Raw genomic sequence first — 19,458 nt, forward strand, 5'->3', positions numbered from 1 at the left:
TCGTTCTGCAGTCCATCGACGTTTGTGTGTATCCTTTGTTAGAATCTATGTGTAGGTCGTATCATAACTGTCGTAAATGCATGCAGTTGAAAGTACACAATACTAGAAGCAAAAGGCACAGTAAACATGGTCTCTGAAACGCATATCTAAGGAGCTATGAAAACTTCTTCTTCATCTTCGATACTGTGAAACAAATATCTTCTACTACAAGCTGTCTACTTTTCATATTTTGAGAGGTGGTAGATTGGACCAAAACAAGACATTGGCTCTGAAATCCATACCTTCAGAGGCATGAGCACTTCATTATCTTCGCTATTGTGAAACACATCTCTTCAACTGAACAAATGTTCGTAGCTCTTAAGATATGCACTTTAGAACCCATGTTTACTGGACATTTTTTCTTGTTTTGGTTCGTACTACGTCTTCCCAAAAAATGTAAAGTAAAGAGTTTGCAGTAAAAGAGATTTGTTTCACAGTATCGACGATGAGGAAGTGCTCATAGCTCTTCAGGTACGCATTTTGCAGCCCATGTTTACTGAGAGTGGCAGCTAACTCTAAATATAGGTAAATGTAAATTAATGCAGATGAATAGGAAAAGGAATCCCGTAATGTTTGAATACTTCATTAGCAGCGTAGCGCTTGACAGTCACGTCCATTAAATATTTGGGCGTAACATTGCAGAGCGATATGAAGTGGGAGAAGAATGTAATGGCGGTTGTGGGGAAGGCCGATAGTCGTCTTCGGTTCATTGGTAGAATTTTGGGAAGATGTGGTTCATCTGTAAAGGAGACCGCTTATAAAACATTAATACGACCTATTCATGAGTACTGCTCGAGCGTTTGGGATCCCTATGAGGTCGGATTGAGGGAGGACATAGAAGGAATTCAGAGGCGGGCTGCTAGATTTGTTACTGGTAGGTTTGATCATCACGCGAGTGTTACGGAAATGCTTCAGGAACTCGGGTGGGAGTCTCTAGAGGAAAGGAGGCGTTCTTTTCGTGAATCGCTATTGAGGAAATTTAGAGAACCAGCACTTAAGGCTGACTGCAGTACAATTTTACTGCCGCCAACTTATATTTCGCAGAAAGACCACAATGATAAGAGAGATTAGCGCTCGTACAGAGACATATAGGCAGTCATTTTTCCCTCGTTCTGTTTGGGAGTGGAACAGGGAGAGAAGATGCTAGTTGTGGTACGAGGTTTCCTCCGCCACGCACTGTATGGTGGATTGCGGAGTATGTACGTAGATGTAGATGCTTCTGGTATCATGTACTTCCAGTTGTCGACATTTACGCAATTAATTATGGTGTACTATAGATATTCTTTGAGAAATATGCCTCCCCTATTGAATAGCGCGATATGAAACTCTTCCACTGGGAATTGCGTCTGCATCAAAATGAAGTTTAATGTTTTTGTTTAAAGGTAGGTACTGAGCGAATATCAGATGTTACGTGCGTATAGTAACGATATAAAATTAATAACAGAGGTATAAATGGCAATCGGTGACCCTTGCTGAGTAATGCACCTTACTTTTGCCCTTATGCCTGCGTTTGTTATTTTTTTTCCTTTGTTTTCATGTCAGAAACGCTAAGCAGCATGTATCCTGCCTGTCCCAGCATGACAGAGATACCATACGGCATATTTGAATGCTGCATGTATGACTTTTGTTTATTGGCATGGCTTCATTTGATTTGTTTGTAGTACGAACTGACTCTGGTGGCGTCTGACAGCCTAAATGAGCAATCGACTAAGGTGGTAATCCACGTGAACGACGTCAACGACCTCCCGCCGGTGTTCAATGCGACACTGTACCAGGCATCCCTGCAGGAGGAGTTCTCGGGCCCGCATCCCTACAGACTGCTGCAGGTCAGGCATCTGGCGCCGCCGCCGTCTCGTTAGCTGGTGGTGGAGTAATCTGCGGGCGCGGCCGCTGGGTGTTGGATACCGTAGTACAGTAGCTACACGCCGAGGGAATAGCTGGTGCTTCAGCCAGCACCGTTCTACGCATTTATTCATACATTCCAACTATACCGTGGTCGAGTCTCCCGCTTACATAAGTAGACACGCAACTCCACAACTCCTGTTGATGTACTTACCTTCGTTGATTTCGTTGTGCCCAGAATTAGAGGTTGAAGCCTTCATTTGCTGCCGAAAGTCAAACTGTTTGACAACAAAGAAGAAACTTGTTTATTCCGTTAACTTCCAGCTCAAATATATACAGTGTGACTCAGCTGCTCCTACCACTGGGTTTTATGCAGCCCGCAGCACCTTCGAATGCCACTCGCAAGATTTTCATATTATCTCGCTCTCAATGCGCGAACCGGTATTCTTATGTTGTTGTTGTGGTCTTCAGTCCTGAGACTGGTTTGATGCAGCTCTCCATGATATACAGTAAAGCTGTATGCCCTCGGGAAAAATTACGGCTGTAGTTTCCCCTTGCTTTCAGCCGTTCGCAGTACCAGCACAGCAAGGCCGTTTTGGTTAGTGTTACAAGGGCAGATCAGTCAATCATCCAGACTGTTGCCCCTGCAACTACTGAAAAGGCTGCTGCCCCTCTTCAGGAACCACGCGTTTGTCTGGCCTCTCAACAGATACCCCTCCGTTGTGGCTGCACCTACGGTACGGCTATCTGTATCGCTGAGACACGCAAGCCTCCCCACCAACTGCAAGGTCCATGGTTCTTATAGAAAAAATAAATAAGACCTTATTGTACGAAATTTAATGTTAAATTTTGTACTGGGATTCGTTTTCGCTGAAGGCCATAGTTTTTCGAGTTATTCAACAAAAACACATTTGATGGTCACTTTTGTTCATTTTTCTTGAATAATTCGAAAACTACAGCCTCTAGCGAAAAAAATCCAAGTAAAAAGTTTAACTACATTGATGATGATGAGGTCCCATAATCCGAGGAGCGTAGGGGACGACGCGGGAGACCCGCACCGCCGACTAGGCAAGGTCTTAGTCATTGCTAGGACATACAATGCCATTGCCTTAAACCGACCGGTGTGCCCGAGCGGTTCTAGGCGCTTCAGTCTGGAACCGCGAGACTGCTAGGTCGCAGGCTTGAATCCTGCCTCGGGCATGAACGTGTGTGATGTTCTTAGGTTAGTTAGGTTTAAGTACAGGGTGATTCAAAAAGAATACCACAACTTTAAAAATGTGTATTTAATGAAAGAAACATAATATAACCTTCTGTTATACATCATTACAAAGAGTATTTAAAAAGGTTTTTTTTTCACTCAAAAACAAGTTCAGAGATGTTCAATATGGCCCCCTCCAGACACACGAGCAATATCAACCCGATACTCCAACTCGTTCCACACTCTCTGTAGCATATCAGGCGTAACAGTTTGAATAGCTGCTGTTATTTCTCGTTTCAAATCATCAATGGTGGCTGGGAGAGGTGGCCGAAACACCATATCCTTAACATACCCCCATAAGAAAAAATCGCAGGGGGTAAGATCAGGGCTTCTTGGAGGCCAGTGATGAAGTGCTCTGTCACGGGCTGCCTTGCGGCCGATCCATCGCCTCGGGTAGTTGACGTTCAGGTAGTTACGGACAGATAAGTGCCAATGTGGTGGCGCTCCATCCTGCTGAAATTGTGGAATTTGCAACTCTCTGCTAGCTCTGCGAGTCGATTTTCCTGGGCTGCGAACAAATGCTTGCTGGATGCGTGCTACATTTTCATCACTCGTTCTCGGCCGTCCAGAACTTTTCCCTTTGCACAAACACCCATTCTCTGAAAACTGTTTATGCCAACGTTTAATACACCACCTATCAGGAGGTTTAACACCATACTTCGTTCGAAATGCACGCTGAACAACTGTCGTCGATTCACTTCTGCCGTACTCAATAACACAAAAAGCTTTCTGTTGAGCGGTCGCCATCTTAGCATCAACTGACGCTGACGCCTAGTCAACAGCGCCTCAAGCGAAGAAGTGTACAACTAAATGAAACTTTATAGCTCCCTTAATTCGCCGACAGATAGTGCTTAGCTCTGCCTTTTGTCGTTGCAGAGTTTTAAATTCCTAAAGTTGTGGTATTCTTTTTGAATCACCCTGTAGTTCTAAGTTCTAGGGGACTGATGACCTCAGATGTTAAGTCACATAGTGCTCAGAGCCATTTGAATTTTTGCCATTGCCTTACTGCGACCGTAATGGGGATGAATGATGATGATGAAGAGGACACAACAACACTCAGTCATCTCGAGGCAGTGAAAATCCCTAACCCCGCCGGGAATCGAACCCGGGACCCCGTGCGCGGGAAGCGAGAACGCAACCGCAAGACCACGAGCTTAAATAAATTAAATTTCCCAAAAAAAAGTCCTGTTCATTTTTTTCTGTAGGACTAACAGTTTGTGTGCAGCGAACATGAGAACATGAAAATCTTGCATGTGGTATTTGAAGCTAATGCAGGTTGTATAATAACCGTATCAGTCCACCTAATTTTGAACATTCTTCCGTAGCACCACATCTCAAATGCTTCAACTCTCTTCCATTCCAGTTTTCCCACAGTCCATGTTTCACTAGCATACACCCGAAACGTACATTTTCAAAAATTTTTCCTCAAATTGAGGACTATGTTTGACGCTAGTAGATTTCTCTTGGTCGGGAATGCCCAGTTTTGCCTTTACTAGGCTGCTTTTTATACCCTCCTTGCTCCGTCCCTGATGGGTTATTTTGCTGCCTAGGTAGCAGATTTCGTTAACTACTTCCTGATCAGCAATTTTGATGTTAAGTTTCTCACTGTTCACATCTGCTTCTCATTACTTTCGTCTTTCTTCGATTTACTCTCAATTTATACGCCATATCCTTTACTAGTAGTATTCCCGCCTTCGCAGTGGAAGTTATAGAAGGGCGTTAGGTGTAGTATAGCTGTATTTATCACTGTTATCATCATGTGATGTAACAGAAAATTCATTACAATTTTTTGAAACCAAACTGGCCGTCCATGCACAACCCCAGCCATTTTGTGAATGCGAAACTTTTCAAAGGAAAGGGATAACCAGGCAGTTTTCCACTTGAAGTTACTTCACCACGAGAGTCAGCTCTTCTTATTCCGTTTCCACCGGCTGTTTACGTTTGTTGTTACGTAAATCATTTTCCTCTAATGAGACACAGTGTAGCTCGCACTGTTATTTCTCTGTCACGAGAGCTGTGGAATGGAATTTTTGGTTTGCATTCCGTACCCATCTTACCACCTTATCGGTTGAATTTTGAAAAATTCTTTTGCTGTGGATCCGAATTCATATGCCTACCTGACGGTGGCTCCAAACTTCATGTTTATAGGACCGGTGGTTTGGGCTTGGCATCGGGTTGCCAAATCCAAGACACGTCACCCCCCCCCCCCCCAACCTCTCCACTCCTCCCGGCACACACAAATATTGAATACTGATTTCACCTCATTAGGAACTGAATTTTTCAAAATAGTTTCTTACTCGAAACCAATGGCATTTGTGTAGCATAAATATTTATTTGTTCACTGAAGTGTTCAAATTTTTCATCTGTGACAAAAAGTCCATAAAAATCTTCGCGGCGACGTTTACGTGGGACAAATAACGCACTCGGTAAATCACTGACTTCTCTCGAGATTTTTGCTATTATGGGCAACAAAGCTTTTAAAGGATAATCTCTGTGAAACTAGCCCCTTATTACACAATAGTTACTTTCCCATACTTGTCGTGCCTTGGATTTTGTCTTCTTACCCTACCACTCCCGTTTACATTCCAACTTAAGAACCATCAAGCAATGTACATCCATTTTGTTTACTTAGCGCAGCTCGGCGGCAGCAGCCGAACGAAATTTTTCCGTGCTAACGCCTGTGTGGTGGGGCATACACTGCGCGACAGTCGGATGCGTTCCAGGTCAACAGGCATGCCATTATGCTAGACTTGGCCACTGTTTCTATGTTTCGATACAGTGTATCGATACGTGGAACTGTTTCAGTGTTTCGGAACGGCTACGGTTCACTGTTTCGAAACAGTGGTGTTTCATTCCACCCCTGTCTCGGATAACTGGGCCACATTCGGTCTCGAGCCAGACACAGAAACTGTATCGTTGTTTCAGAATAAGGCTGTTTCAGTCCACCAGTGCTTGGAACGGACTAATTGTATCGAAACAGTGATGTTTCATTCCCCTCTGTGTCGGACGAGATTCGGGCTCGGCACAGGTACTGAAACACATTTAACATACCACTTCATGAAACACTTTCAAGAGTGTCAAAATCTTTGTGACAAACAATAGCATGAAGCTTAAGATATCCGAAAATAAAGCTTCGTTTCTAGCTGCCTGTCATATTCCGAAATGGCGTAATATCAGCTTTATAAACACTAACCAAGCAATGAAACAACGCATGCTATTCACATTCAAAATAATAAATATGTGAAAATCATTCAGTTAAATTACACTTTTTGATAACATACGCTTCTCTGTTCATGTACACTAATCATATTAAGAAACGTAAGTAAGCCTACAACATTTTGAATAAAAAAAGGCGTAGAGTGACAGTTATTAGACATATACATAAATCTGATGTAGGTATAATTGCAAGCAATCTGTTTCACATATCACTGATAGTGTAATGGTGAACGGGAAGGACTAGGGAGCATGGTGAATTTATAGTAACGGTTCGAAACACCTTGAAAGACAAAATTTTTTTCTGTTATATTTTGTTATTTATTCGAATTATTTGGCGTTATTTGTGAGTCTATAGTCACTGTGCCTATTATCCTCAATGATTCCCTTTGTGTGCATGGCAATTAGCAGGATGGGTATATTACCCATACTAACGGAATGTGGGAATTCCAGTAGCATATCCGTTGTTTCTGCAGTTTGCTCCCACCTCCAGTTCCGTCCGTGGTGGCCTTTCTGTCTTCAGCTATGGCTGTCCTCAGCCAATTGAAAAGTATGAAAGCCACACGACACGAAAGCAGCGCATTTTCTGCAGAAATACGAAACTGCCAAGACGCCTAAGTGATAATTTCGTACTTTCTGGGATATGATTAGCGCTCTCGCAACTCATTTGTGTTTATGTGGACATACTTATACAGTAGACATTCAAGATGATAAAATGTGTAGGTTTATTAGATTACAAAACACAAACTGTTTCACTGTTTCGAAACAGCGTATCGAAACATTACATTGTACTTTTTCATTTGTTTCGAAACAGTTACGTGTTTCAGTTTGCCCATCTCTACATTATGCGCCCCTTTAACCCAACACACGTCACGTGATCGCCTGCACCCAGGATTGCCACCACAATGGAAAGCCAAACAAAATCGACTCAGCGCTCCACGAGTTGATACCCGTTCTTGCCCTTTAGGGGTACAATTTTACAGCGTTTTATCATTGGGCGGATAAGTTAAAGAACAAATATTCCATCTAAATTTCAGATCTCTAGGACCACTGCTTTAGGTTGTGCATAAATCCCGCAAAAATCTTTGAACTCGTGTTTCATCTCTTAAGAGTTCGAATTTTCCATAAATCCTTTCATAGCGATCACCTACTTCACACAGAGAATATTCCCTCTTAAGTTCTTGTTTCCACGTCCAGTGGTCTAGGCTGAAGTTGTTAAGCCAATCAATCAGTTTCCCCTGTTATACATTTATATATTTTTTATTTAAATTCCTAGAACCTCGTTTGTCAGTACCTCCAGGTAGAATTTGCATTATACAGCGTGATTCAAAAAGAGTACCACAACTTTAGGAATTTAAAACTCTGCAACGACAAAAGGCAGAGCTAAGCACTATCTGTCGGCGAATTAAGGGAGCTATAAAGTTTCATTTAGTTGTACATTTGTTCGCTTGAGGCGCTGTTGACTAGGCGTCAGCGTCAGTTGATGCTAAGATGGCGACCGCTCAACAGAAAGCTTTTTGTGTTATTGAGTACGGCAGAAGTGAATCGACGACAGTTGTTCAGCGTGCATTTCGAACGAAGTATGGTGTTAAACCTCCTGATAGGTGGTGTATTAAACGTTTGTATAAACAGCTTACAGAGAATGGGTGTTTGTGCAAAGGGAAAAGTTCTGGACGGCCGAGAATGAGTGATGAAAATGTAGCACGCATCCAGCAAGCATTTGTTCGCAGCCCAGGAAAATCGACTCGCAGAGCTAGCAGAGAGCTGCAAATTCCACAATCAACTGTATGGAGAGTCCTACGAAAAAGGTTAGTTATGAAACCTGAACGTCAACTACCCGAGGCGATGGATCGGCCGCCAGGCAGCCCGTGACAGAGCACTTCATCACTGGCCTCCAAGAAGCCCTGATCTTACCCCCTGCGATTTTTTCTTATGGGGGTATGTTAAGGATATGGTGTTTCGGCCACCTCTCCCAGCCACCATTGATGATTTGAAACGAGAAATAACAGCAGCTATCCAAACTGTTACGCCTGATATGCTACAGAGAGTGTGGAACGAGTTGGAGTATCGGGTTGATATTGCTCGAGTGTCTGGAGGGGGACTTATTGAACATCTTTGAACTTGTTTTTGAGTGAAAAAAAAACCTTTTTAAATACTCTTTGTAATGATGTATAACAGAAGGTTATATTATGTTTCTTTCATTAAATACAAATTTTTAAAGTTGTGGTATTCTTTTTGAATCACCCTGTATATTAGACATAACTAACTCTCAAATACCTCATGTGATATATTAAAACGATGTACCACTCTGATCCGAATCCATATGCCTACCTGACGGTGGGCGCATTTCTTATCTTTCGAGCTCCTCCCCTCTGCGCGCGCGTTATTAATTAGGAGCAACTTCCTTCCCCCTCCCCCGCCCCCTCGCCATCCCGAACCCCTTTAAAAGGTCTATAAGAGTACTGGGATTGAAGAGTGGTGGACTGTGTAGGTAAGACAAAATAATTGGACGTTGAGAAACTTGTATGAAAGCAAGGAATGAAGAGAACAAGATATTTGGAACGGCCAAACATCTGATTCCAGTAATTTTAGAAGAAATGTTTCTTATGCAAGAGAGTGGATGATGGAATGTGTGTCACTGTATTATAAGTCATTCCATGACTTGCATGTGGAGAGTAATTACTTTTTAGGTTATTAGAGAAGACCAAAGAAAATTTTCTTAGAAATACAAAACGAATATAATTACGACATTACAGGCATTATCCGTATCACTGAATACAGAAAAAACAGGAAAATATGTATGTTCAAGTAACTACAACACCTCTCGTAGAGATGCTGTAGTTGATAGAGATGGCAAGGATGGAATACAATTTCGCAAGAAAACTAGAAGCAGAAAAAGTAGATAGCCAGGAAATAAGGAAATTACAAATGAAAAGGCTTTGAAGTTCTACAAGTAAAATGATAAATGAAAACCGAGGCCAACTTCTTACGTTACTGAACAAAGCTACACTAACGGGCGTAGGCGATTGAATTCAGTATGTAATATGTAAAACGTAGGCGTAATAAAAAAAATGGCTTATTTAAACTCCTGACTAATCGGAACAAGTTTCTCTAGAGAACACCTAAGGCTGCTATAGGCTGCACAGAAAGCACACTTATTCTAAAAGAAATTCCAAGAAAGAAAATAAAATCAAACGAGGCACTTGACGATATCAGTGCACTGGGAAATTTCAAATAAAACTAATGCACACGTCGCTAGAGAAACGCCCCTGGTAAAAAAATTCATGGTATTTAAAAAACCCATGAAAGGACACAGAATGCAAACTTATATGATTCATATAATCAGTTCTTAATTTGTGTGTTCAGAACCTCGGGATACGCGGACAATGGACTAACAAAATATTCTTATTGCCTTAACAGACACAAGTGTTTTCAGAAATTAATATTCACAAGTGATAACACTATAATTGCCAATACAGGTGATTTACAGACGAACTTCGTGAAGCAGAGCAATGTGAAATATGCAGATCTGGGCAGAAAGGAAAGATTCTGCTTCCTGGTAAATACTTCGTTTGATGTGGAGTAACTACGCGGACGACATCATGCAATAAATAAAGAGTGTTTACTGTTGAGTATTTTCACCAGTATCAATGTGATGTAATAAGGAAAACAAAATGACTGTATTAAAACAGGCTTACATAATGTTGGATACGACTTATTTACCTTGATAAATACAGAAAAAAAGGAAATTAAAGAAAGAACAGCAAGCAAGTTAAATGAAATTCCTTTCAAGCGAAGGAAGAGTATGGGCTTAAGAAGGAAGTTAATTAAAAAGGCTCCCGAAATAAAAAGTCGGGGAGAAAAGAAACGTAGAACTGATACCGCTCATAGACAACATATATTTTTCTCGTTTACGACGAAAACAGAATGAGGTACATTGAGTACACCAGATCAAACGTAATTGATTGCACTATGAATGTTCGTAATGATTATGTGACGACCCAAAATTAAAAGAACTTCAGGTCCAGTCTGCGGCTCAGATTAACACTTCCTGGTAAGTTAAGCAATCGTTCACATCAGTCCTTATTGTACTAATCCTACACGGTAAGAAATCTGTACGACGAATGCGTCAGTCCCTCAAAGGAGTGATATCTTGGACTTACCTTTGCTACAGGTTACATGTTTTCTGCACAACTTCAAGATCTTATGAGAACGTGGAGAAAAAGCGATGATACTTTCATTGTGGGTCATTAAATTAATGACTGTGCTGACAGAATCGTGGAGGGCGTATTCACGCACCAGAGAAAGAACAAAGTCAGTTCGATAAGGGAGTAATTACAGTAGTTTCATGTCGAGATCTTATCAAAGGTGAGATGTCCTCTGGAACACATGAAACGTATTGTGATACCGTCACGGAATATAAAAGAACAAATGGTATTATTACAAAGGTGTAATGTTTCCACAAAAGAAAACTAAAACTCACTTCCGATTTTCCCCCCATACATTTACATACTAGGTAAGTGCCAGGCTGCAAAAACTAAAGATTTGCAGTTCGAGCCTCACTCGGTCCTGAGATGTTTTCTGTAAGCTATCGCATCTTTTGCTTCTGGTAATGATGTGTTAATACGAAAATTGCGGAGCTGCAGTGTGGTTCAGAGTCCATTTCAAACTGTAGTTCCCCAACAACGGGGCGGGTAAGTTAGTCTGTAGATTGGAGGAAGGACAAAGACTAGGAAAACACTGTAGTTACCAAACTTCGGATTGATGATAGCTTTACTTTGCTACCTGTATAGTACTGACAGAAGTTCAAAATAATTTTGGTAAAATCCAATTCAGTGTTGATGAAAAAGCCAGACAGCGTCTACCAGTAAGTGCTTACCTGCGATTCTTTAAAGAATAGAACTCCAGTGTATAAAACAGTTTCAAACGTCTAGTTACAAATGAGTTTATGTGTTCAAATATTTGAAGTTATCCACTTAATACCTTTTGCGCCTTAGACGCAAAACCATAATTTTATATCATCAACAACGAACGTTTAGTTAGCTATAAATTCCTTTCCTTTCATTACCTTAAGCGGTTGTTAGCGAGAAAACACGTAAAAAAGTTTGAAATGCTGTTTAAAGCTTGTTGGAAGTCACCAATTGCTCTTATTGCCAAATACGGGATGAGTGGGCTTTCGGTAAAATGCGCTCCGTTTTAAGTAAAAGCTAGTCTTTCATGCGTGCGTCAGTGAACCGCGAAAGTCAACAGAGTACTATCAGTAACATCAAATATATCAACCGATATTGCGAACATAACAAAAAAAAATTCAGAGGCAGTACTTCTCACCACGCCCTCGTACATTTTCGCTGTTCAGGAAGTCAAACTGTTGCATGAGGCATAAAATTTTAGTTTATTACTTCTTCGCTACTAACTGTATTTGCAGCACGTTTTGCAGACAATATCCACGTATACCACTGGATATACCTGCAAAATTACATTATATGACCCACAGCTCAGGGCATGCATGAAAAACCAGCTTTTGCTTAAAATGGAGCACAAATTACCTAGACTATACTCAATCAGTGTTTGATAATGAGAGCAGTTAGCATCTTCTTTGTCACTTGATTGCTTAAGGACAGATTTTTAGGATGGTATAGCATTTGTAAAATATTCAGAGGTTTGAAGCTGTTTTATACATGTATGCTCTATTCTTTACAGAATCAGGAGTTTACTCATTTGAAACTATTCCGCAAACCTTCTATTGAAAGGTAGGATGCATTTGCACATGAAAAATAATAACTTACTTCATGTGTTCTTTTCACTTTCTGTTTGAGTATCGTTGTTTTATTTGAGAATGTAGGACACAGCGGCAGTGCCAGTTCTAAAATATATGGATGTAAACGTAGGTTGTTGCAAAGATACAAAAATACAAGCTGCTGAAATACCGTTTTGAGAGCCATGAAGGGATATATAAGAAGAAGTGGCAATAGGAATGAAGAAATTTGCAAGACATTTAATGTTGGATCATTGTTAAGATACTACAAAGCAGTACAGCAGAAATGGTACCCCTATTTTCAGCAAATGAATGACGTAAGAATCCCAAAATCTTTGATGCAATACTGACCAAGAGACAATAGAGATGGACTAAGAAAGTAATGGAGACTGGGTCAGGCAGTTTTGTGTAGCCTGTGACTGGAAATTAATGGTAGTTTCATGTTATAAAGTATTCATGATGAAATGAAAATTCCTTCACGTATTTCAACACTAAATTACTGTAAATAGCTCTCTTGACCTATCCAATATCATATGTACAGCTGTACAATACTATGATTGCCTGGATCAATAAAAATACAATACAATACAATACATAAGCCATTATAAATTTCACTTGTTGTCAACAAGGTGCTCATATTCTGATATTCTGCAGTAACCTCTGAAGCAAATACTGGTATGCTGCAAATAAAAATGCAAGATTTTTAATAATAAAATTTGTAAATAACTTTTGAATATGACCACTTATTACCAAAAACCAGCCAATATTTGTATCCTCTGTATAGTTATTGGAAAAACACTACATGACTGAAAAGTTCAGAGAGGGAATTCTTATTTTTTAAAATGTCGTATGTGTGCAGTGGTCTTCAATCTGAAGACTGATTTGATTCATTTCTCTATGCAAGCCTCATCTGTGCACAATCACCACAACTTACATCCTCTTCAATCTGTTTAATGTAGTCAAGCCATGATCTCTCTCTACAATTTTGACCTCCTGAACTTCCTTCCATTGCTAAATTAACTATGATATACCTTGATGGCTCAGAAGATATCCTATCACCGTATCCCGTCTTTTAGTCAAGTTGTGCCATGAAGATCTTTGCCCGTCAGCTTGATTCAGCATCTCTACGTGAGGTATCTGATCTATTCCTCCAGTCTTCATCATTATTCTGTACCACTGCATTACAAAAGCTTCTGTTCTTCTTTTGTCTGTGTCATTTCCCTACCATCTTTCTTTCTTTTTCCTATTTTCATTTTAAATTATATCTGTGGAGGAGTAAATGAAAAATAATAATTCTGATACGAAATGATAAATCTGAGAAAGAACACACAAGATGAGAAGAGGGGAAAATAGAATGTGTAATATAACATATAAGACTTCCTATTTAATATTTAGCTGCAGACTTCTTCTCAGAAACAGTAATTGATAAATACATTAACTTTTCGGACTAGAGGCCTTTAATTTTCCAAGGAAAGAAAATATATGACAACGAGACCATAAATTCTTTACACCAGAAAGTCGCCAATCACTTGAAAAGTGTTTTTACTCTCCTGCAGTCCCTCCTTTGATCCACCATCCAGGGTGGCACTTTGTGTAATCCATGAATATTATTATTTCTTCCAACCTTTTATTATCTTTTTTTGAAATGAAAGAACCGCTAGTTGCAGATTCCCCCAAGTCTTGTTTTTCCATGCATTCTGAGTGATGTTCCAACTTAATGTTCATATATTCCTAACTACCCCACCTTTGTCCTGTTTTTCACTACACGAGGAAGGCCCTGGTTTCTATCAACTAGGTACTGTTGTCTGTGAGGGTCAATTTTTGTCACACAACAATTAGAAGTTTTTCTACCTTTCTTTTGTTATTGTTAATTTCAGAGCTTATCTGCAGATTTTAATACAGATTGGGAATACTATAAGTCATACTCATCATTAAATAGAAAGAATCTGCATATGATTAATCAGTAATTATTTCACTTAAAATTGGCTTTCCTGTTTAGAGCTTCATTGGTTTGACTATACAATACACTTGGAATGGAATGTGCCTAATATAATTCATACATTCATCACTTTTCAGAATTCATGCTAAAAAATGAGGTATATGCATATTTGCATGTTCTTGATAGCATAAATGTTGTATCATTGGGGGAATGTTTTTGTAGAATATTGCTCTTCATATCTGTAAATTAAAATTGAATGATTTCTGTAGTGGTTATACATATATTCTTGTTAGGATATTTAGCATGAATCAGCCTGATTTTGAAATTTTTGTCACCCATAAAACCTGCAAAAATAAGTTCTTTTGTATCATTAAGTTGGCAGAGCATGTGCAGCATGATATAATTTAAATTCATTTGCTGCATGCTTCCTGTGTTTCATCAACACAGAAACAACACCAGTAAAATTTCTTTATTTTGTTTAAAAGCATGGTCCAGCTAACAATGTGTGTTGTTAACATTTTACACTAGTATAATTAATGTAGCTAAGATTTTCTCATTTTACCTGGGTAAATTTTTAACAATAATTCTTTCTGTATTAATTCATTTTTTTTATTTTCCTGCTGCTGTAAATGTAATTTTGAGGGAAATATTTTGAGCATAATATAAAATCTAAAACCCGTTCCGAAAAACAATTTAGATTGGACTGCCATGGAGTCAGCTTAATGACTTCAAAGCAAGGAATTAAGAACAAAACTTTAGGTGTGTTTTTAATCCAGTGTGTTTGTTGTGTTGTTTCATCACTGAGGCAGAGATAAATAAGATGGGAAGTAAGACAAACGATGATTTTTATAGTTGCTCAATGAAATGTAGGAATAATTCAATGTACATGTGTTTTCAATTCATCAGAAGTGTCCACTGTGATCATAGTTATAGAACAAAAACAAATAATGCTGTAAAATGGAAGTTTTTAAACTGAATATAAAACCAATAGTTTACAGGTAACAGGAAAATAACATACATCAAAGATAAATACTGGCACATGATAAAGTACCAAAAGCACCATTTATTGACTAGAAGTAACAATATAATAGCTGATTATATAACTTCTGAAGAGACTCTCAGTTTAACATTTCTGAAAAAAATGTGTTTTTGATGTGATAACTGTTTCTTCTGTAGTCTTTATTGGTCACATTCATTTACCAGTCTGGTATTTCAACAGGTCACAGCAACTGATGGTGATAAAGATCGACCACAGAATATTGTCTACTTCTTGACAGGTCAAGGAATTGATCCTGACAATCCAGCCAACAGCAAATTTGATATAAATAGGACAACAGGAGAAATCTTTGTTCTTAAGGTACTGATAGTTTTATAAATGTACATTCTGACACACGTCTGTGTACTCGTATGCAAGTCCACACTAATCTATCCTGTACATGTAACTACTGCAAACTGTATCCATTTGAATCTGCTTACTGTATACACCCCTTGGTCCTCCTCTGCAATTTTTACCTGCCTCTGTTCCCTCCAATAACAAACTGACAATTCCTTGATGGCTCAGAATGTGTCCTATCAACCAACCCAATCAAGCAGCACCATATTTTTTTTTCTCTCCTATTGTATTTACGACCTCCTCATTAGTTACATGATATAACCGCCAAATCTTTAATATTCTTCTGTAGTTCCACCAAGCAATGTGGCGCAGTGGTTAGCACACTAGACTTGCACTCAGGAGGATGACAGTTCAAACTGACATCTGGCCATCCAGATTTAGATTTTCTGTGATTTTCCTAAATCACTCCAGGCAAACACTGGGATGGTTCCTTTGAAATGGCATGGCCGATATCCCTCCCCATTCTTGATGCAATCCGAGCTTGTGCTTTGTCTCTAGAGACCTCGATGTCAATGGGATGTTAAAACCAATCTTCCTTCCTTCCTTCTTCTATAGTACCACATTTCAAAAGCTTCTATTCTCATCTCGTCTGAGCTGCTAATTGCCCCCATTTCACTATTCTACAAAGCTACAGTCCAGACAAATACATTCAGAAAACACTTCCTGAAACTCAAATTTCTAGTAGAGGTTAACAAATTACTCATTTTCAGAAACGCTTTCCTTGTGATAGCTAGTCTACATTTTATATCCTCAGTTACTTTCCTGTCCAAATAGCAAACCTCATCTGCGATATTTAGTGTCTGATTTCCTAATATAAATCTCTCAGTACTGCCTAAGTTAATTCAGTTACATTCCATTACCCATCACAGCTCAACTACAATAAAGACTGAAACTTATTAATAATGCAAACATACAGCAAACTTCCAAACTCTTGGACAAAAGGAAGTTCAAGAAATAAGTCATATGTATTCATCTCTGTGTTTGTGATAGAATATGTAACTTTTAACTGATGCTTATATACTTTCCACCATATATTGTAAACAATTGTTATCATAATCTCATAAAAACAATATGGAAATGACAGTTGCACTGTTTCTGAGAGAGATGCCCAAGCATTCACCTTGCATTTCATTACATGCAAACCTGTGTAGTTGAACTAACTTTTAGTAATAAATACTTGGTTAAATTATTGCACTACTATCTCTTATTTTGCGTATAACTGATTTAATATCAGTTCTGTTGTTGAACTGATCAGTGTAAATATTTCCTGAATCATTGCCTTTGATTTAAATAAAACTTTCATCAGCTGACAGTTTTTCACATAAAGACAAATGAAAAAGAAAGAAATATTGCACAGACCTGTTATGAATGAGCACTTTCTAGAAAAGTCCATTTTGAAGAAAATGTAGATGTACTGAAATCTCACATAAGGTTATTAGTTTACATATACTGTGATGCATGGATATAAATTTGCCTTATGAACAGTGTTAACTTCACAGATAATTTCCGGTATCTGTCATTTTTAATTTTAATTTTTTTAATTCCTAGCCATTGGACAGGGACCAGCCAAATGGCCGTCCTCAGTGGAGGTTTACAGTTTTTGCTCAAGATGAAGGTGGAGAAGGTCTTGTTGGTTATGCTGATGTACAAGTAAATCTAAAAGATATCAATGATAATGCACCAGTTTTCCCCCAAGGGATATATTTTGGAAATGTCACAGAGAATGGGACTGCTGGTGAGTACTTGTGATTACCAGATATAAGAGGATAAAATTGTGTAAAGATGTTTACCTATTATAGTTGTATTTTCTTGCAGGAATGGTTGTTATGACAATGACAGCAGTAGACTATGATGATCCAAGTGAAGGCACAAATGCAAGGCTTATCTATTCTATTGAAAAGAATGTCATAGAAGAAGAGACTGGCTCACCAATATTTGAAATTGAATCAGAAACAGGTGTAATTAAGACAGCTGTGTGTTGTCTTGACCGTGAACGCACACCAGATTATTCAATACAGGTTGTTGCCATGGATGGTGGAGGGCTTAAAGGTGAGTTGTGTGATCAAAACATTCAGGCAAGTAAAAATTAAAACTCTTTCTGTATTAGTCGCACTGCTTAATAAATAGCTTGTGATGTCTAAAATTTTGGATCAGTGCTTTCTTATTGTTTGTGTATTGCTATCATGAGTAGCATATCTGGATTGAACAGTGGAAAGATTAAATAAAAATGGAAACTGAGATTTGTATTTCATGTTTCAGCACCACAAGTTAACCTTTCTGATATAACAACATAATGTAAAACCAAAAGCTTTAAAAGTACCTTCAGTTTTCTCGTGAAACCCATGAACAATTATTCAAAATTTCCTTTTCGATCTGCAAATATAGTGGCATACATTGTAATGTATGGAAAGGAGCTGTAGAGTTTGCTAATAGTTATTCATTTTTTAAGAAATTATTTTTGAAGTTTAAAAGGTTCATAGAAAGAGCAAAATAGAGAAAAAGTTCCTGTGTTCCTAGTTAAAAAAAAAAGTCTAGGTGTTGCATACATGCAACGCATCATGTACTCATGCACTTTCCAGTCAAGAAAGCATACAATACAATATGGAAAAACATCAGTTATTTTATTTTTGTTTCCAAGATATTTATTAAAATAACTTCCACTGATATTCTATCATTGTTATGCCATATTTATGAATATATAACTAACACAATCTGCTATAGTAACATCATATCTGAATTTTGATCAATCTTGTAGTAATGATAAGGGCACTAAGAGTAATTTTCCAGCTATTGGTGGAAATTGGTGTAACAATTCTTAAGACAGAAAACAAAGGTACATCTCATATTTTGCACAAGTAACAAATGTATACCCACCAGATCCAATATCTCTGCATTGATTTCTTCTGGCATTCCAATTAGGCCAGGGGTCAGAACATTCACTTGGTACATATTGTTGTGGGATGACAGCCCTGAGACAATTTTTCTTTCTTGTCTCAAGTTGCTGCAGAATGCCATTGCTGGGTCTACCTCTTTTCTGTCCAGATCTTCCTATGTTAAAAAGACACTGCACCACCTCAGTCCCAAACTATTCTGATTCAGGGGTTGCTCAGAAAGTTTCTTCTTTAATAGCACTTCCTCACAAAGGATCCAAGCATTTATGACTGAAAGCTCACGCTTATGGTAAAACAGTCTGCAATACCACCTCTTGCATGTTAGTATTATGTAGTAATGACCTAGATTATTGTCCATCAAATCTACTCTTCCCAAGTGGTTGTTATACACTGTTAAAATTTTATGACGGTCAATTTCTTCATATGATTTTGAACTTTTAATAGCACCTCAGTTTCTTTTCAGCAGTTTACCTGCGAATGTTGACAGGAAAGTTGTCCTTCCATATCACAGAAGATACACCAACACTATCCACACTGGACATGAATTCATCTGATGTACCTGCCGATGACTTACTTGGTTCTTTTTCTGCACATAATTTGCAATCAGGAATTCTGTTTGTATGTAATTTTTCTAAAGACAGCGTGCCCTGTTGACACAAATACACCATAAGTGGAGCTCATGTGCAGAAGCTGCCAAAGTAAAGTTTAAGGCTGATATGTTTCAGGATGTGTCTAGTAATTCTGTTGACAACATTCCAGTTAGCACTCAAATCTGGCTCTGAAGGAAATTGAAAAACAGGATCATTCTCTTGCCATGTATAGATCTCAAATCTGCAGGCAAATTCTGATTTAGAACAAAGAACAAATAACTTGTAACCTCACAGTTCATTCTGAATGCAATTCCACAGATGATGTCTGATTTTCATTGCTCACATTTGCTCATCAAGTCACCAACTCTCATCCATTGGAATTGATGAAAAGCTTTTCAGTAGAGAATCAACAGTTGGTATGATTTTATACAATTTATCATGATCTTTCTCACCTATAGGTATTTGTTGAAAGTTGACATTAAAATGTAGACTTCCCCAAATTTTTACAAATATATTCAAGGCATATGTTAGTACTATA

At 38.6% G+C, this 19,458-nt stretch overlaps 1 protein-coding gene across 1 annotated transcript in view; it reads left to right on the plus strand.

The window, feature by feature from the left end:
• Nucleotides 1–19,458, plus strand: part of LOC124615300 (neural-cadherin-like) — an 874,915-nt gene that overhangs the window by 800,221 nt on the left and 55,236 nt on the right. The window contains exons 6-8 of the mRNA XM_047143087.1: nt 15,266–15,403; nt 16,988–17,174; nt 17,255–17,488. Of these exons, the coding sequence (XP_046999043.1) occupies nt 15,266–15,403; nt 16,988–17,174; nt 17,255–17,488 (559 nt within the window). The remainder of the gene's footprint in view (nt 1–15,265; nt 15,404–16,987; nt 17,175–17,254; nt 17,489–19,458) is intronic.

Source organism: Schistocerca americana, chromosome 5 (assembly GCF_021461395.2).
Source record: "Schistocerca americana isolate TAMUIC-IGC-003095 chromosome 5, iqSchAmer2.1, whole genome shotgun sequence".
Lineage (NCBI taxonomy): Eukaryota > Metazoa > Arthropoda > Insecta > Orthoptera > Acrididae > Schistocerca > Schistocerca americana.